Consider the following 21372-nt stretch of genomic DNA (forward strand, 5'->3'; position numbering starts at 1 on the left):
GAAAATCCTAGGAGCAGTGGCTAATCCGAAAGAAAACGCCACAAACTGGAAATGCTTGTCCAGGAATGCAAACCTTAGGAACCGATGATGTTCCTTGTGGATAGGAATATGTAGATACGCATCCTTGAAATCCACCTTGGTCATGAATTGACCTTCCTGGATGGAAGGAAGAAGTGTTCGAATGGTTTCCATCTTGAACGATGGAACCTTGAGAAACTTGTTCAAGATCTTGAGATCTAAGATTGGTCTGAACGTTCCCTCTTTTTTGGGAACTATGAACAGATTGGAGTAGAACCCCATCCCTTGTTCTCCTAATGGAACAGGATGAATCACTCCCATTTTTAGCAGGTCTTCTACCCAATGTAAGAATGCCTGTCTTCTTATGTGGTCTGAAGACAACTGAGACCTGTGGAACCTCCCCCTTGGAGGAAGCCCCTTGAACTCCAGAGAATAACCTTGGGAGACTATTTCTAGCGCCCAAGGATCCAGAACATCTCTTGCCCAAGCCTGAGCGAAGAGAGAGAGTCTGCCCCCCACCAGATCCGGTCCCGGATCGGGGGCCCGCATTTCATGCTGTCTTGGTAGCAGTGGCAGGTTTCCTGGCCTGCTTTCCTTTGTTCCAGCCTTGCATAGGTCTCCAGGCTGGATTGGCTTGAGAAGTATTACCTTCCTGCTTAGAGGACGTAGCCCTTGGGGCTGATCCGTTTCTGCGAAAGGGACGAAACTTAGGTTTATTTTTGGTCTTGAAAAGACCTATCCTGAGGAAGGGCGTGGCCCTTGCCCCCAGTGATATCAGAGATAATCTCTTTCAAGTCAGGGCCAAAGAGTGTTTTCCCCTTGAAAGGAATGTCAAGCAATTTGTTCTTGGAAGACGCATCCGCTGCCCAAGATTTTAACCAAAGCGCTCTGCGCCACAATAGCAAACCCAGAATTTTTTCGCCGCTAACCTAGCCAATTGCAAGGTGGCGTCTAGGGTGAAAGAATTAGCCAATTTAAGAGCACGAATTCTGTCCATAATCTCCTCATAAGAAGAAGAATTACTAATAATCGCCTTTCCTAGCTCATCAAACTAGAAACACGCGGCTGCAGTGACAGGGACAATGCATGCAATTGGTTGTAGAAGGGAACCTTGCTGAACAAACATCTTTAGCAGACCTTCTAATTTTTTATCCATAGGATCTTGGAAAGCACAACTATCTTCTATGGGTATAGTGGCGCGCTTGTGTAGAGTAGAAACCGCCCCCTCGACCTTGGGGACTGTCTGCCATCAGTCCTTTCTGGGGTCGACTATAGGAAAACAATTTTATAACTATGGGGGGAGGTACTAAAGGTATACCGGGCCTGTCCCATTCTTTACTAACAATGTACGCCACCCGCTTGGATATAGGAAAAGCTTCGGGGGGCCCCGGGGCCTCTAAGAACTTTTCCATTTTACATAGTGGTTCTGGAATGACCAGATAATCACAATCATCCAAATTGGATAACACCTCCTTAAGCAGAGCGCGGAGATGTTCCAACTTAAATTTAAAAGTAATCACATCAGGTTCAGCTTGTTGAGAAATGTTTCCTGAATCTGAAATTTCTCCCTCAGACAAAACCTCCCTGGCCCCCTCAGACTGGTGTAGGGGCCCTTCAGAAACCATATCATCAGCGTTCTCATGCTCTACAGAATTTTCTAAAACAGAGCAGTCGCGCTTTCGCTGATAAGTGGGCATATTGGCTAAAATGTTTTTGATAGAATTATCCATTACAGCCGTTAAATGTTGCATAGTAAGGAGTATTGGCGCACTAGATGTACTAGGGGCCTCCTGTATGGGCAAGACTGGTGTAGACGAAGGAGGGGATGATGCAGTACCATGCTTACTCCCCTCACTTGAGGAATCATCTTGGGCATCATTTTTACTAAATTTTTTTATGACATAAAATACATATAGTTAAATGAGAAGGAACCTTGGTTTCCCCACAGTCAGAACACAATCTATCTGGTAGTTCAGACATGTTAAACAGGCATAAACTTGATAACAAAGCACAAAAAACGTTTTAAAATAAAACCGTTACTGTCACTTTAAATTTTAAACTAAACACACTTTATTACTGCAATTGCGAAAAAGTATGAAGGAATTGTTCAAAATTCACCAAAATTTCACCACAGTGTCTTAAAGCCTTAAAAGTATTGCACACCAAATTTGGAAGCTTTAACCCTTAAAATAACGGAACCGGAGCCGTTTTTATATTTAACCCCTTTACAGTCCCTGGAATCTGCTTTGCTGAGACCCAACCAAGCCCAAAGGGGAATACGATACCAAATGATGCCTTCAGAAAGACTTTTCTATGTATCAGAGCTCCACACACATGCAGCTGCATGCCATGCTGTCCTCAAAAACAAGTGCGCCATACCGGCGCGAAAATGAGGCTCTGACTATGATTAGGGAAAGCCCCTAAAGAATAAGGTGTCTAAAACAGTGCCTGCCGATATAATCATATCAAAATACCCAGAATAAATGATTCCTCAAGGCTAAATATGTGTTAATAATGAATCGATTTAGCCCAGAAAAAGTCTACAGTCTTAATAAGCCCTTGTGAAGCCCTTATTTACTATCTTAATAAACATGGCTTACCGGATCCCATAGGGAAAATGACAGCTTCCAGCATTACATCGTCTTGTTAGAATGTGTCATACCTCAAGCAGTAAGAGACTGCACACTGTTCCCCCAACTGAAGTTAATTGCTCTCAACAGTCCTGTGTGGAACAGCCATGGATTTTAGTTACGGTGCTAAAATCATTTTCCTCATACAAACAGAAATCTTCATCTCTTTTCTGTTTCTGAGTAAATAGTACATACCAGCACTATTTTAAAATAACAAACTCTTGATTGAATAATAAAAACTACAGTTAAACACTAAAAAACTCTAAGCCATCTCCGTGGAGATGTTGCCTGTACAACGGCAAAGAGAATGACTGGGGTAGGCGGAGCCTAGGAGGGATCATGTGACCAGCTTTGCTGGGCTCTTTGCCATTTCCTGTTGGGGAAGAGAATATCCCACAAGTAAGGATGACGCCGTGGACCGGACACACCTATGTTGGAGAAATATACACTGCTGCACCTCTGACTGTAGTCAACTGTGTGATGAAGTTAGGGTATATCTGTGATTTAAGTGACTGCGGCCTTCCGGATCACAGGAAAAATGCCTCTGTAAATATGGATATTAAGTATGTTTTTCACTGTGTGCTATAGGACTGGTCTTACAGCATTCTGTTCTATAGCGCCATGTGGGTTGCAAGTAACAACAGATCTTTGCTTAGAACACCCAAACCATACTTAAATTGATGAACCTTAGTGGAGGTTTTTTTGTAGATGTTTACTGTGAATGACTTAGGTCAGTTGTAGCACCACATCTAAGGATGTGCAAACACCAAGGACAAATTGAATATTATTAGAGCCAACAGGTGACTTGCAGTAACAACAAGCGAGATATAGATAAAAGAAAACACACAAATTGACTTCAGTAGTGCCTCTTATTGAAAGTCTATGACAAGTTTTTTTGCTGATGTATTGCTCCTTTCTTAGTTGGCACTAATGATATGCTGTGATAGCAGTGTAAGTTGGACTGTTGAAGAGTCTTTTTAATATAGTATGTTTCCACGTGGGGGTAGAGCTGCACTAATCTGTATGACCGGCTTTCAGACTAGGTGAAAAAATAACTGTGTGATAGCTAGTGAATATGTAAAAGTCCATGGTGCTCCCTAAGCTGCTCTTCTATTTAAAATTGAGAGCTGTATGAGGGTTTTGCTGTAGGTGTTAGCAGCGTACTGTTTGTGGATCTACAGCACTAAGCCGGTATGTGAAATGAAAAACATAATTTATGCTTACCTGATAAATTCCTTTCTTCTGTAGTGTGATCAGTCCACGGGTCATCATTACTTCTGGGATATTACTCCTCCCCAACAGGAAGTGCAAGAGGATTCACCCAGCAGAGCTGCATATAGCTCCTCCCCTCTACGTCACTCCCAGTCATTCGACCAAGGACCAACGAGAAAGGAAAAGCCAAGGGTGAAGTGGTGACTGGAGTATAAATTAAAAAATATTTACCTGCCTTAAAAACAGGGCGGGCCGTGGACTGATCACACTACAGAAGAAAGGAATTTATCAGGTAAGCATAAATTATGTTTTCTTCTGTTAAGTGTGATCAGTCCACGGGTCATCATTACTTCTGGGATACCAATACCAAAGCAAAAGTACACGGATGACGGGAGGGATAGGCAGGCTCTTTATACAGAAGGAACCACTGCCTGAAGAACCTTTCTCCCAAAAATAGCCTCCGATGAAGCAAAAGTGTCAAATTTGTAAAATTTGGAAAAAGTATGAAGCGAAGACCAAGTTGCAGCCTTGCAAATCTGTTCAACAGAGGCCTCATTCTTGAAGGCCCAAGTGGAAGCCACAGCTCTAGTAGAATGAGCTGTAATTCTTTCAGGAGGCTGCTGTCCAGCAGTCTCATAAGCTAAACGAATTATGCTACGAAGCCAAAAAGAAAGAGAGGTAGCGGAAGCTTTTTGACCTCTCCTCTGCCCAGAGTAAATGACAAACAGAGAAGACGTTTGTCGAAATTCCTTAGTTGCCTGTAAGTAAAATTTTAGAGCACGGACTACATCCAGGTTGTGCAGTAGACGTTCCTTCTTTGAAGAAGGATTTGGGCATAAAGAAGGAACAACAATCTCTTGATTAATATTCCTGTTAGTAACTACCTTAGGTAAGAACCCAGGTTTAGTACGCAGGACTACCTTATCCGAATGAAAAATCAAATAAGGAGAATCACAATGTAAGGCTGATAATTCAGAGACTCTTCGAGCCGAGGAAATAGCCATTAAAAATAGAACTTCCCAAGATAACAACTTTATATCAATGGAATGAAGGGGTTCAAACGGAACGCCCTGTAAAACATTAAGAACAAGGTTTAAACTCCATGGTGGAGCAACAGTTTTAAACACAGGCTTAATTCTGGCCAAAGCCTGACAAAAAGCCTGGACGTCAGGAACTTCTGACAGACGTTTGTGTAACAGAATGGACAGAGCTGAGATCTGTCCCTTTAATGAACTAGCAGATAAACCCTTTTCTAAACCTTCTTGTAGAAAAGACAATATCCTAGGAATCCTAACCTTACTCCAAGAGTAACCTTTGGATTCACACCAATATAGGTATTTACGCCATATCTTATGGTAAATCTTTCTGGTAACAGGTTTCCTAGCCTGTATTAAGGTATCAATAACTGACTCAGAAAATCCACGTCTTGATAAAATCAAGCGTTCAATTTCCAAGCAGTCAGCTTCAGAGAAGTTAGATTTTGATGTTTGAAGGGACCCTGTATCAGAAGGTCCTGTTTCAGAGGTAGAGACCAAGGTGGACAGGATGACATGTCCACCAGGTCTGCATACCAAGTCCTGCGTGGCCACGCAGGTGCTATTAGAATCACTGATGCTCTCTCTTGTTTGATTCTGGCAATCAATCGAGGAAGCAACGGGAAGGGTGGAAACACGTAAGCCATCCTGAAGTCCCAAGGTGCTGTCAGAGCATCTATCAGGACTGCTCCTGGATCCCTGGATCTGGACCCATAACGAGGAAGCTTGGCGTTCTGTCGAGACGCCATGAGATCTATCTCTGGTTTGCCCCAACGTCGAAGTATTTGGGCAAAGACCTCCGGATGAAGTTCCCACTCCCCCGGATGAAAAGTCTGACGACTTAAGAAATCCGCCTCCCAGTTCTCCACTCCCGGGATGTGGATTGCTGACAGGTGGCAAGAGTGAGACTCTGCCCAGCAAATTATCTTTGATACTTCCATCATAGCTAGGGAGCTTCTTGTCCCTCCCTGATGGTTGATGTAAGCTACAGTCGTGATGTTGTCCGACTGAAACCTGATGAACCCCCGAGTTGTCAACTGGGGCCAAGCCAGGAGGGCATTGAGAACTGCTCTCAATTCCAGAATGTTTATCGGCAGGAGACTCTCCTCCTGACTCCATTGTCCCTGAGCCTTCAGAGAATTCCAGACGGCACCCCAACCTAGAAGGCTGGCGTCTGTTGTTACAATTGTCCAGTCTGGTCTGCTGAATGGCATCCCCCTGGACAGATGTGGCCGAGAAAGCCACCATAGAAGAGAATTTCTGGTCTCTTGATCCAGATTCAGAGAAGGGGATAAGTCTGAGTAATCCCCATTCCACTGACTTAGCATGCACAGTTGCAGTGGTCTGAGGTGTAAGCGTGCAAAGGGTACTATGTCCATTGCCGCTACCATTAAGCCGATTACCTCCATGCATTGAGCCACTGACGGGTGTTGAATGGAATGAAGGGTGCGGCAAGCACTTTGAAGTCTTGTTAGCCTGTCCTCTGTCAGGTAAATCTTCATTTCTACAGAATCTATAAGAGTCCCCAGGAAGGGAACTCTTGTGAGTGGAACGAGTGAACTTTTCTTTTCGTTCACCTTCCATCCATGTGACCTTAGAAATGCCAGCACTAACTCTGTATGAGACTTGGCAGTTTGAAAGCTTGAAGCTTGTATCAGAATGTCGTCTAGGTATGGAGCTACCGAGATTCCCCGCGGTCTTAGTACCGCCAGAAGAGCACCCAGAACCTTTGTGAAGATTCTTGGAGCTGTAGCCAATCCGAATGGAAGAGCCACAAACTGGTAATGCCTGTCTAGGAAGGCAAACCTTAGGTACCGATAATGATCTTTGTGAATCGGTATGTGAAGGTAAGCATCTTTTAAATCTACAGTGGTCATGTATTGACCCTCTTGGATCATAGGTAAAATTGTCCGAATAGTCTCCATCTTGAACGATGGAACTCTTAGGAATTTGTTTAGGATCTTTAAGTCCAGGATTGGTCTGAAAGTTCCCTCTTTTTTGGGAACCACAAACAGATTTGAGTAAAACCCCTGTCCCTGTTCCGATCGTGGAACTGGATGGATTACTCCCATTAACAAGAGCTCTTGTACGCAGCGTAGAAACGCCTCTTTCTTTGTCTGGATTGTTGACAATCTTGACAGATGAAATCTCTCTCTTGGAGGAGAGTATTTGAAGTCCAGAAGGTATCCCTGAGATATTATCTCTAGCGCCCAGGGATCCTGAACATCTCTTGCCCAAGCCTGGGCGAAGAGAGAAAGTCTGCCCCCCACTAGATCCGATCCCGGATCGGGGGCCCTCAATTCATGCTGTTTTAGGGGCAGCAGCAGGTTTCCTAGTCTGCTTGCCCTTGTTCCAGGACTGGTTAGGTTTCCAGCCTTGTCTGTAGCGAGCAACAGCTCCTTCCTGTTTTGGTGCAGAGGAAGTTGATGCTGCTCCTGCTTTGAAATTACGAAAGGAACGAAAATTAGACTGTCTAGTCTTGGCTTTGGCTTTGTCCTGAGGCAGGGCAGGGCATGGCCTTTACCTCCTGTAATGTCAGCGATAATCTCTTTCAACCCGGGCCCGAATAAGGTCTGCCCTTTGAAAGGTATATTAAGCAATTTAGACTTAGAAGTAACATCAGCTGACCAGGATTTTAGCCACAGCGCCCTGCGTGCCTGAATGGCGAATCCTGAATTCTTCGCCGTAAGTTTAGTAAGATGTACTACGGCCTCCGAAATGAATGAATTAGCTAGTTTAAGGACTCTAAGCCTGTCCGTAATGTCGTCCAGAGTAGCTGAACCAATGTTCTCTTCCAGAGACTCAATCCAGAATGCCGCTGCAGCCGTGATCGGCGCAATGCATGCAAGGGGTTGCAATATAAAACCTTGTTGAACAAACATTTTCTTAAGGTAACCCTCTAACTTTTTATCCATTGGATCTGAAAAAGCACAGCTATCCTCCACCGGGATAGTGGTACGCTTAGCTAAGGTAGAAACTGCTCCCTCCACCTTAGGGACCGTTTGCCATAAGTCCCTTGTGGTGGCGTCTATTGGAAACATTTTTCTAAATATCGGAGGGGGTGAGAACGGCACACCGGGTCTATCCCACTCCTTAGTAACAATTTCAGTAAGTCTCTTAGGTATAGGAAAAACCTCAGTACTCGTCGGTACCGCAAAATATTTATCCAACCTACACATTTTCTCTGGTATTGCAACTGTGTTACAATCATTCAGAGCCGCTAACACCTCCCCTAGTAATACACGGAGGTTTTCCAGTTTAAATTTAAAATTTGAAATATCTGAATCCAGTCTGTTTGGATCAGAACCGTCACCCACAGAATGAAGTTCTCCGTCCTCATGTTCTGCCACCTGTGACGCAGTGTCTGACATGGCCCTAATATTATCAGCGCACTCTGTTCTCACCCCAGAGTGATCACGCTTACCTCTTAGTTCTGGTAATTTAGCCAAAACCTCAGTCATAACAGTAGCCATATCCTGTAATGTGATTTGTAATGGCCGCCCAGATGTACTCGGCGCTACAATATCACGCACCTCCCTCTGAGCGGGAGATGTAGGTACTGACACGTGAGGCGAGTTAGTCGGCATAACTCTCCCCTCGTTGTTTGGTGAAATTTGTTCAATTTGTACAGATTGACTTTTATTTAAAGTAGCATCAATACAGTTAGTACATAAATTTCTATTGGGCTCCACTTTGGCATTGCAACAAATGACACAGGTATCATCCTCTGAATCAGACATGTTTAACACACTAGCAAATAAACTTGCAACTTGGAAATACAATTCAATTAGAATAATATTAAAATGTACTGTGCCTTTAAGAAGCACAGAAGATCTATGACAGTTGAAAATTAATAAATTGAAACAGTTATAGCCTCAATCCTTGTAAACAACACAACTTTAGCAAAGGTTTAATCCCATTAGCAAAGATAACAAATTCTGAAAGCAGGAAACAAATTACAGAATAAACGTTTTTTATCTCAGTCAAACTATAATTCTCACAGCTCTGCTGAGAGAAATTACCTCCCTCAAAATAAGTTTTGAAGACCCCTGAGCTCTGTAGAGATGAACCGGATCATGCAGGGAATACAATGAGTTGCTGACTGAAATATTTGATGCATAGAAAAAGCGCCAAAAAACGGCCCCTCCCCCTCACACACAGCAGTGAGGGAGAACAGAAACTGTCAGAAAAACAGATTAAGCAACTGCCAAGTGGAAAAATAGTGCCCAAACATTTATTCACACAGTACCTCAGCAAATGAAAACGATTTTACATTCCAGCAAAAACGTTAAACATAATCTCTAGTTATTAAACAGCTTTATGTATTTCTTACAGTGTAATTCTAGTGAAGTACCATTCCCCAGAATACTGAAGTGTAAAGTATACATACATGACATTATATCGGTATGGCAGGATTTTCTCATCAATTCCATTGTCAGAAAATAAAAACTGCTACATACCTCTATGCAGATTCATCTGCCCGCTGTCCCCTGATCTGAAGTTTACCTCACTCCTCAGATGGCCGAGAACAGCAATATGATCTTAACTACTCCGGCTAAAATCATAGCAAAACTCTGGTAGATTCTTCTTCAAACTCTGCCAGAGAGGTAATAACACACTCCGGTGCTATTTTAAAATAACAAACTTTTGATTGAAGATATAAAACTAAGTATAATCACCATAGTCCTCTCACACATCCTATCTAGTCGTTGGGTGCAAGAGAATGACTGGGAGTGACGTAGAGGGGAGGAGCTATATGCAGCTCTGCTGGGTGAATCCTCTTGCACTTCCTGTTGGGGAGGAGTAATATCCCAGAAGTAATGATGACCCGTGGACTGATCACACTTAACAGAAGAAATGGCGTTTTCGCGCCAGAACCTGGGAGCAGCAAACAAGGAGGGTAACTAAGTGTGCGACCTGTATGTTATAAGCGTCCCACACTGCCGTAAGTAACGCTGCCCAGTTTTGTGTGAACCGGACCGGTGTCCGCCCGGTGTCTACTCACTGCTTGTTCAGCAACTGCGGTCCGGAGGGGACTTCTATGATGGCGTCCTAAGAGCAGCCTAACTTCTTGCAGCGGTATGTACAGCTGGCCTCCGGAGCGGATCCCCGACCCTCCGGAGCTAGATGCAGTATAATGCTGCAGCGGATGTGTCGCTTAGCCAAGCGTATCAGGTGTTGAAGTCGGCTGTAGAGCCCTGAAGCATCTGTGGATCTCAGGCCTATCAGGACCGGGTTAGCTGGTAAAGCTTTAAGTAGCTCTGCGTGCTCCACACGCTTAATTTACAGAGGCTGGATAGTAAAGGTAGCCTTAATATGTCTCCTGGGAAAACAATCTCGTAGAAGCTAAGTTAAAATAAACTTTTGTTGGGTAGGATACAGGAGGTCTATGAGGAAGCGTCTGCTCTGTGCGGTAGTTGGCTCCGACCCCCAAGGATACCATTTTTAAAAAGTTTCCAATTTACTTCTATTATCAAATTTTTTTTCATTCTCATGTTATTCTTTGTTGAAGAGATACCTAGGTAGGTAGCGTGCACATGCCTGAAGCACTACACAACAGGAAATAGTGTTGCCATCTAGTGCCCCTGCTAATGTATAACATTGTTGCAAAACTGCTGCTATATAGTGCTGCAGACATGTGCACACTTTTGAGCTTACATTTCTGCTTTCCACAAAGGATAACAAGAAAACTAAGAAAATTTGATAATAGAATTAAATTAGAAAGTTGTTTAAAATGTTATGTTCTATCTAAATCATGAAAGAAAAAAAATTGGGTTTTATGTCCCTTTAAAGGAAGTGGCCAAGGTTGGCAACTTGACATCCGGACAAGATCCGCAAACCAAAATCTGTGAGGCCATGCTGGTGCTATCAGAAACACATGCAATTGTTCCATTATGATCGTGGAGATCACCCTTGGAAAAAGAACTAGAGGTGGAAATATATAAGCAGGTTGGTATGGCCAAGGAACTGCTAACGCATCTATCATCTCCACCTGAGGATCCCTGGACCTGAAAAGATACCTGGGAAGTTTCTTGTTTAGATGGGACGCCATGAGATATATTTCTGGAAGACTCCACATCTGTACAATCTGACAAAATACATCTGGATGGAGAGACCACTCCTCTGGATGTAAAGTCTGGCCGCTGAGATAATCTGCTTCCGAATTGTCTACACCCAGGATATGCATTGCAGAAATTCTGCCCAAGAAAGTATTTGAAATACTTCTTTCATCGCTAAAGGACTGCGAGTCCCACCCTGAGGATCGACATATGCCACAGTTGTGATATTGTCTGTCTGAAAACGAATGAATGATTCTCTCTTTAGTAGAGGCCAAGCCTGAAGAGCCCTGAAAATAGCACGGAGTTCTAAAATATTGATTGGTAACCTCGCCTCTTGAGGATTCCAAACCCCTTGTGCTGTCAGAGACCCCAGACAGCTCCCCAACCTGTGAGACTTGCATCTGTTGAAATCACAGTCCAGGAAGGACGAACAAAGGAGGCTCCTTGAACAATAAGGTGATGGTTTAACAACCAAGTCAGAGAGAGTTGAGATTTAAGAATATCAATTGTGACAGAGTATAATCCCTGCAACATTGATTCAGCACGCAAAGCTGCAGAGGTCTCATATGAAAATGAGCAAAGGGGATCGCGTCCCCTTATATATAATAATGAAAGACAGCAATACCCTGCTCTCTGATTACAGATAGAAGGGCACCTAGAACCTTGGAAAAGATTCTTGGAGCTGTCGCTAGGCCAAATGGAAGAGCGACAAATTGGTAATGCTTGTCTAGAAAAGAGAATCTCAGAAACCGATAGTGGTCTGGATTAATCGGAATGTGAAGATATGCATCCTTTAAGTCTATTGTGGACATATAATGACCTTGGCTGAACAAAAGGCAGAATAGTCCTTATAGTCACCAGGTTTGGACCCTTACAAAGTGATTAAAAAATGTCAGATCCAGAACTGGTCTGAATAAATTTTCCTTCTTCGGGACAATGAATAGTTTTGAATAAAAACCCAAACCCTGTTCCAGCTCCAGATCTGAAACACATTTCAGAAAAGCCTGAGCTATCACAGGATTTGTTGGAACGTGAGAGAGAAAAAACCTTTTCACAGATCATCTTATTTTGAAACCTATTCGATACCCTTGAGAGACAATATTCTGAATCCTATGATTCTGAATGGAACCTGCCCAAACGTCTTGAAATAATTTCAATCTGCGCCCCACCAGAAGAACTGGATTGAGGGCCGCACCTTCATGCAGTTTTAGGGGCTGGGTTTGGTTTCTTATAAGGCTTGGATTTATTCCAACTCGAAGATGGCTTCCAATTGGAACCAGAGTCCTTAGGGAAAGGAGTGGTTTTCTGTTCTCTATTCTGACGAAAGGAACAAAAACGATTAGAAGCTTTAGATTTACCTTTAGACTTTTTATTATCTTAGGGCAAAAAAACTCCCTTCCCCCCAGTAATAGTAGAAATAATAGAATCCAACTGGGAACCAAACAAATTATTACCCTGGAATGATAGAGATAGTAACCTAGATTTAGAAACCATGTCAGCATTACATGATTTGAGCCATGAAGCTCTTCTAGCTAAAATAGCAAAATACATAGATTTAACATCAATCTTGATGATATCAAAAATAGCATCACAGATAAAATGATTAGCATGTTGAAGCAAACGAACAATGCTATGCAAATCAGAATCTTTTTCCCGTTGTGTAGAGCTATCCAATTAAAAAGTTGATGCAGCCATAACATCAGCCATAGAAATGGCAGGTCTGAGAATATAGCCAGAATGTAAATAAGCTTTTCTTTAGATAAGATTCAATTTTCCTATTTAAAGGATCATTAAAAGAGGTACTATCTTCCATAGGAATAGTAGTACGTTTAGCAAGAGTAGAAATAGCCCCATAAACCTTAGGGACTTTTCCCCAAAACTCTAACTTAGCCACTGGCAAAGGATACAACTTTTTAAACCTTGAAGGAACAAAAGAAGTACCAGGCTTAGATCATTCCTTAAGCAATCACATCAGAAATAGCATCAGGAACAGGAAAAACCTTTAGGAGTAATCACAGGAGGTTTATAGACAGAATTTAAACATTTACTGGATTTAATAACAAGAGGACCAGACTCATCAATCTCCAAAGTTATTAAAGTGTTAGAAATCATTGCAAAATTCATTGAAAATAAAAGACATTATTATAATTATATAAATATATTATATGAAATCAACCTACTTTTTTGCTGAAATGAAGCTTCTAAATATATTTAATTTAACTTTTAAATTTGTATAAAATGAGCTTCAACGACTGCCCATAAAATAGGCAGGGTTTATGTAAAATTAATTCCCGTGCCCAAACAATAGCGAAGCAGTTACGCCCCCAATTAATTTTAATATTGATGGCAGTGGGGCTAATTCATGGGAGGCAAGGCTGGCAGAAGCTGATTGATGTATCAAAATAAGGATGCATTACTCACCGCACACAATGTTTTTATTCTGTCACGACATATAAAAATAAAGGCACTGAAGCAATAATCAGCCTTGATTTACAACAGAAAGGCGCTAACAAATATTATTGTCTTTATCATTGAATGAAATGTCCCCTATCATGACATAACTAGAGTGGGTGGCCCCAAAAGACTGACCGCTGCACACATTTTAACTCTTTCTAGGCAGCTTTACCCCAAGCAAAAAAATGCAAAATAGGTTGATTGCGAGAACAGGATAATATTTACCGTTCTAGTCACAGGGCATACACCTTACACTGACACAGTAGCAATAAATCACTGTGAACTGAGCTAGAAGTAGCGCTAGGGCTAATGCGGGGGGATCCGGGCTATCACTGTGAATCATCATTGCACTGGTGCACCACGCCCACCGATAACTACGTCACATGCCAAATGTCTGCCCTGCATTTGGTAACGCGCTGCAAAAGAAGACAGACAGAGGGACTAAGATGCGCATCCGTTACTCAACAAAGACAGTAAATGTGCATGCGGGCCACCATGATGTTTCTACTTAGGTAGAACATCATTATAGGTCCCACATAATGAGCAAAAAATGGGTTCGGTTAAATAAGGATTTTCGATGAGCAATACCAAGAAAAGGACATTAAACTTTTAATAGGTACATATAACAAATATGTATAATATTTAATGAAGTTTTAAAAAATATTAAAACATTTTTTGAGTTTCCTATCCCTTTAACACTTCTTTTAACAAAGAACGAATATACTCAATTGTAAAATGATAAGTGGATTTATCAGTGTCAATGTCTGAAGTAGGTCTTCCGAATCAGAGATCCTCATCAGAGGTGGATATATCAGTATGTTGTCGTTCATTACAAATTTCATCAGACTTATGAGAAGTTTTAAAATACCTTTTACGATTATTTGAAGGCGGAATAGCAGCCATAGCCTTCTGTATCGCATCAGCAATATAATTTTCCATATTAACAGGGATATCATGTACATTAGATGTTAAGTGAACAACAGAAACTGTACTAGCACTAATAGAAAGTTTTTCTGCATGCAAAAGCTTATGACAACTGTTACATACTACAGCTGGAGATGTAATCTCCACTAGCATACAACAGATACACTTAGCTTTGGTAGAACTGTGTTCAGGCAGCATGGTTCCTACAGCAGCTTCTGAGACAGGATCTGATTGAGACATCTTGTAAAATGTAAAAAAAAAAATAACATTTAAAAATCTTATTTCCACATATATCATTTTCAGGAATGGGAAAAAAATGCAAATGCTAAAATTAAAAAGCAAATAGCATAGTCCTCTGAGCTTAAAGAAGGCAAGGAGCATATAGGAAGTGGGGTAAAATAAAACTAATTTTTTTTAGCGCCAAACAAACATCCGGAAATGACGCAACTCGCGTCATAACAAACTTCGCGCCAAACAACCTGGCGTCAACTAAGACGCAGGAAATTACGAGCTTGCATCATCGGACACGCACATTCGCGCAAAAACAATTCTCACGACAAGAACGACGCAATAAATAACAGCATTTTGCGCCCTCGCAAGCCAAATTTGCCCGCAAATTTTTGAAAGAAAAACAAGTCAAATTGAAAAAAGGCTATACCCCAGGTAAGACAAAAACTTTCCTAAAACATGATTCCCATATTGAAACTGCCAGACTGCAAAGGGAAATAAACATAGACCGGACTCATGGCAAATATAAGTAAATACATATATTTAGAACTTTATATAAATACATAAAGTGCCAAACATAGCTGAGTGTGTCTTAAAATAATGATACATACTAACTGAAAGACACCCATCCACATATAGCAGATAGCCAAACCAGTACTGAAAACTATCTTCAGAGGTAATGGTATAAGAGTATATCGTCGATCTGAAAAGGGAGGTAGGAGATGAATCCCTACGACCGATAACAGAGAACCATAAAAAAAATCAATAGGCGATACTCTCTTCACATCCCTCTGACAAACACTGTATTGTTTGTAAAACTGTAAAGTTTGTAAAACTGAATTGTGGGTGTGGTGAGGGGTGTATTTATAGGCATTTTGAGGTTTGGGAAACTTTGCCCCTCCTGGTAGTATTGTATATCCCATACGTCACTAGCTCATGGACTCTTCCCAATTACATGAAAGAAAAGAGATAGTCTGCCCCCTACATGATCCTAGGACAGACCGGGGGCTGTCCCCTCATACCGACTTTGACTCGGCAGGCTTCTTTTTCTGCTTGGACTTGTTCCAAGAGCCAGCTGGCTTCCAAGATCCCTTGGATTGTTCAGACTTTGCGGAAAAACCTAATGACGAATAATCTGCATGTTAGCATCACAAATGAACAAATACGCCACTCTTAGGGCCTTGAATCGTTCTAGAATTTCATAGAGAGGAGTCTCCACCTCGACCATTGCTGATAGTGCGTTACACCAGTAGGTAGCCACACCAGCCACCGCAGTCGGTTGAAAAGCGAACCCCATGAGTTGGAACATCTTCCGCAACATGGACTACATCTTTTTATCCATGGGTTCCTTGAAAGAGGAGCTATCCACTAGCGGAATAGTCGTTCTCTTAGTGAGCGTGGAGATAGCACCACCCACCTTAGGGACGGTTCCCCACAGTTCAAGCTGCGCTTCTGGAACGGGGAAAAGCAAGAACCAAGTTTCTCCCATTTATTAATAATGTTAGCTATCTTGATTGGAACCGGGAAGGCCTGGGGCACAACCCTGTCCTCATAAACCCTATCTAGTTTAGGGTTAGAAGGTTCCTTCAGTAGTTTCGTTTCCGGAACCTCCAACGTAGCAAGCACCTCTTTTAGCAGAAAGCGCAAATGCTCCATCTTAAATTTAAAATCAGGCTCCTCCGCGAACGAAGACCTAGAAGTAGCCGATTCCGACCCAGAAGAGACATCCTCCGATAAGTCGGAATTGTCCTCCTCAGCAGATAATCTGTCCGAAACATCCAGCGGAGTCAAAGACCCCTAAGACGGATAGCCATGCCATACCCTCCGCTTGCGCTTAGTAGGGCGAGGCATCGCATTAATGGCCGCAGAAACCGCCATCTGTAACTGATCAGCGAAGTTTGAAGGCCAAAAGGCCCCTCCCGCAGGAGGATTAGTAGTGCCCTGGGGAACTGCTTGCATAATCGGAGATGATTGCAGGGAATGCACCTTGCAGGGCAGGGAACCCTCAGAGGTGGACGGCTCACTCGTACTAAATACATTCTTTTTGAAAATAGCAATATTGTCAAAGCATGTGGAACAGAGTTGTGTAGGCGGTTCGACTTGAACCTCTTCACAATATACACAGTTAATGGGTTTAGATAAAGAGGGAGTATCCGCTAACATATCAGAGTCCTCCATAGCTTAGGCTTTTATTACGGACTTGATCAAAAATAAATGGCACCTTTATATATCAATGGCCAGGGCACTCACCACCTCCTATGACGCGGACTACAAGAAACAGCTTTCGTCTCCTCCGAACGCAGGTTGAGAAAGAGGAAGTTCTAGAGGCCACATCCGGTTACATGGAGTGCCATGCAGGACCGCCCCTGCACTTGAGAGAAGTACGCGCCAAAAAAGCCTGTCTCAATCTCTCGCTAATGAACTGTGTTCCACACTGACAGAGCCTCATCTCACACAAATGCAGTAGCAATCACAATAAACAATAATATGCATAAATAATATCCCCCCTGTTCAACAGCCCCCTTTCGAGGGCATTACCTTAGATTCTATAAAGATAAAAGGAGCCACACTGTGACCCTGTCTTCATGCGTAATCAAATATACATACATACACATATATATTTATATATATATATATATATATATATATATATATATATATATAAATAAGAGACGATCTTACCAGAATCAACGCCGTGGAACAGGAACACAGCCCTTCAAGTATGACAGGGTAGTAGCATCGCTCCTGACATGGACTTGAGAGAAGAAAAGCAGGCAGCGAAACTCGTCAACGCTGATTGCTAATGGAGCTGTTAAACTGAGTTGGGATGGTTTCGCAGAAATACTCTCCTTGCATCTCCGGACTAACATTCACCCATGCTCTCACTGAGAGGCTGACAGGACTACTTAAAACTCCAGTCCCATTTCGAAGAGTACTACCCTCCATAAGAGACTACTCCGAATTTTCCGACACTTCTCTGCCAACCTCCTGTGACGAAAGGCAAAGAATGACTGGGGGATGAAGGGAGTGGGGGAGATATTTAAGCCTTTGACTGGGTGTCTGCCTCCTCCTGGCGGCCAGGTTCTTAATTCCCACAAGTAATGAATGAAGCAGTGGACTCTCCACTCATTAAGATGTAAATAGTATATCTTAAAGGGATAAAAAGGTAAAAAATGAAATGTGCATGGGTGCACTTCAATATAAGCATTTTTGCAATTTACTTCCATAAGCAAAAATGCTTCTAGTAAACGTTATGTTTTTTCTGCAGCATATGCACATATGTGAGGACCTGTGCACCAGTCAGACACTACACCTTTTAAGAGTCAGGAGTAGCTTGCATGACACAAATGGTATCTTCAGAAGCAATACACACCACTGCCTGCCCTCTGAGAAGGCGTGATGTTTGAATATTGGTGCATGAGCCTTCACAGGATGTGTATGTATGCTGCAAATAAACAGTAATACATTTTACTAGAAGCATTTTTGCTAATGGAGGTGTATTGCAAAAATGGTTATATTTCAAATTGAAATGCACCCATTTACATTTCAATTTTAACCTTTCTATCCCTTTTAATAGAAAACTATATTTAGATAGATTTTCCCTCAAAGAGCATAAAAAAAAATTATCCACTTTAAATAAATAAAAATCAGATTTAAATGAAAAACGTCCATTTATTTATTACATCATTGATTTTTATACCTCATGATTTATCGCAAGACAGCAAACAAATTTGTAATGACAAGGCGTTTTTGACCCTGTAAACATAAGCAAAGACATAGATAATACTGGCCTTGCAGGCCTCAGCAAGCATTGCACACACGAGTTACAGTTAAAGTAAACCAGGTTTGTCTTCCTGTAAAAATGGTAGTACCAAGCATGTCAAGAGACAGAAAGGCACAGTTAGTGAGGTCAGTGACTGATGCCACTTGTGTAACAAAACCAAAATATTAAAAACAAACCATCCCCAGGTGTGTGCAATATAGTGTAGCAGTGGCTAATAGTGTATGATATATACCTTCTTTGTAGGGGCACCTGTAGATGGCACATCAAGGACACAGGAAGAATTATAGGTCTGCAGGTACGATCCATCACCCGGGCTTGGCGTTTCTAGAGGGAGAATCCCAAAACTAGAAGGAAAGAAATTTACATGTGAGACTTTATAAATGTAACTCTCAATAGCAACTTCTACAGAATGAAATGCATGTTACAGCATGTAAAGGTGGCAAACAAGGTGCAAGTAATTCTACTCAACTTAAAGTAACAAGAGTAAACAAAAGGTGTCCGGACCATCTGCACACATCACACACCTTGTGCAGGATCTCTAACCAATTTAATGCACATGAAAAACTGTCCTAATCACACCAAGACGTTAAAAACGAACCAGTGAGCAAATTAAACAATAATAAAGGCTTTAGAAGCCAATTAAAAGGGTACAACTACAGTAGCATGGTAACTACACACCATGATAGTGTTTCACTCGTACCCACATCTCTCTTTAAAGGGGACATTAAACACTAAATACATTTCTTTTATCCAGGTGGTGAGAGTCCACAATCCATTACTCCTGGGAATTACTCTTCTCTACCACTAGGAGATTTCCTAGACCCCAAGATCCCTATAAAACACTTCCCATCTCACACATACCTCAGGCCTTTATTTCTTGGTGTATAGATCATAGTTTTTCCTGGCATTTCTTTCAGAATTCCCAGGAGTTTGAAAATCTTGCAGGATAGTCTGGGTACGGGCCTATTTGCCAGTTCTCTGAAGGGGCAGATTTCTGCCTTTTCAGTTTTGTTCCACATAAAGATTACTAATCTTCCAGATGTTCATAGTTTTGTTCAGGATCTGGTCCGTATTAAACCTGCAATCAAGCCAAATTCTTCTCCATGGAATCTAAACTTGGTGTTAAGGGTTTTGCAGGCTCCCCCGTTTGAATCTATGCATATGTTGGATATTAAACTACTTTCCTGGAAAATTTTAATTATTTTGGCTATTTCATCTGTTAGAAGAGTTTGAGTTATCTGCTCTTTCTTGTGATCCTCATCTGATTTTCATCAGGATAAGGCTGTTTTACGGACTTCATTTGCGTTTAGCAGAGAGATTGTTATTCCTTCTTTGTGTCCTAATCCTAAGAATGCTTCAGAAATATCTTTGCATTCTTAGGATCTTGTTGGAGCATTGAAATATTACATTGCTGCTACTAAGGACCTTAGACAAAATGTTCATTCTTTTTTTCTGGTCCAAGGAAGTGTCAGAAAGGTTCTGCAGTTTCTTTGGCCTCTTGGTTGAAACATTTGATTCACAAGCCTTTACTTGGAGGCAGGTCAGACTCCACCATAGAGGATTACTGCTCATTCTACTAGGTCAGTTGCCACTTTTTGGGCTTTCAAGAAGAATGAGGCTTCAGTGGATCAGATATGCAAGGCAGCTACTTTTCATACTTTTAAAAAATTCTACTATTTTAATGTTTTTGCATCTTCTGAAACAGCCTTTGGTAAAAAGGTTCTTCGGGTGGCTGTCTGTTGGATTTTTTTGCCTGTCTGATTTAAAAAAAAAAAAAAAAAAAAATATTATATACACACATATATATTTTATTTTTATTTTATTGGGGTTGTCTCAGTGAAAAAATATGTTATTTAAATTCCTCCATTTATGTTATTACTCGTGGACTCCAAAGCTTGGGTATTATTTCCCAGAAGTAATCGATTGTGGACTCTCACCATCTGATTCTTACCTGATAAATTAATTTCTTTCATGGTGGTGAGAGTCCACAAGACCTCACCCTTATATTTTATGGGGGGGGGTTAGTTTTTTCTTCAGCAAATCTTTTTTCCCTGCTCCTTTTATGGCTCTTATTTATTTTTCTTACCCCACTTTACTTGGCTACACATTAGACTGAGGTATGTGTGAGGTGGAATGGGTTTTATAGGGCTCTTGGGGTTTGGGAATCTTTGCCTCCTCCACATGTTAGATAGAATACTTTAACTCCAAGATGGCACCACCCAGTGTGAAGATGCACAGCTACACTTTCCAGCACGTGTAAAGAGTTAAAATAAGAGAACAGCTTTGAAGAGAGCTGCCTAAACAGGAGGAGAAATAATAGCATGGTGAGTAGTTACCATTCTACTGCAGTTGTATCCAGCAGTGTCCAGGTAAAGTGAACTATTTGAGCTTTGATGAAAGCAAAATTACTGGTAAGAAAAAAGGGAAAAACAAAAAACAAAGTGCATAGACTATCTTCTTAAACGTTAAAAGGGACATCATACATTCTTTCATAATTCAGACAGAGAATACAATTTTAAACAACATTCCAATTTACTTCTATTATTTAATTTGCTTCATTATTTAGATAGCCTTAGTTAAAGAAATAACAATGCACACGGGTGAGCCAATCACATGAGGCATCTATGTGCAGCCACCGATCAGAAACTACTAAGCCTATCTAGATATGCTTTTCAGGAAATATTAGGAGAATGAAGCATATTAGATAATAGAAGTAAATTAAAAAGTTGTTTAAAATAGTATTCTCTATCTGAATCATGAAAGAAAAAATTGGTGTTTAACGTTCCTTTAATGTGTTCCCAATGGTCAATTTTACCTGCTGGAGTGTATTTAATAGTTTGTAAACCACTACTTTATCTTTATTTATTATTTGAGATAGATACTTTTGCCCATTGTATCCCCACCTACACTGAAAATATAAGTAACAAATGTTTTTCATTTTTATTTCTTTCAAACTCCTGTTCTAGTTCTGGATAAGCTAATGTTCCTTGTCATATATGGTAGTGTGTCCATCTCCACCGATAAAGCAG

The 21372-nt window shown here is 41.4% G+C and overlaps 1 protein-coding gene across 1 annotated transcript in view; it reads right to left on the reverse strand.

Annotated features, from left to right (window-relative positions):
- Positions 1-21372, reverse strand: part of CDC27 (cell division cycle 27) — a 464683-nt gene that overhangs the window by 332564 nt on the left and 110747 nt on the right. The window contains exon 8 of the mRNA XM_053699695.1: positions 18576-18687. Coding sequence (XP_053555670.1) covers positions 18576-18687 — 112 coding nt within the window. The remainder of the gene's footprint in view (positions 1-18575; positions 18688-21372) is intronic.

This window comes from Bombina bombina, chromosome 1 (assembly GCF_027579735.1).
Source record: "Bombina bombina isolate aBomBom1 chromosome 1, aBomBom1.pri, whole genome shotgun sequence".
Classification (NCBI taxonomy): domain Eukaryota; kingdom Metazoa; phylum Chordata; class Amphibia; order Anura; family Bombinatoridae; genus Bombina; species Bombina bombina.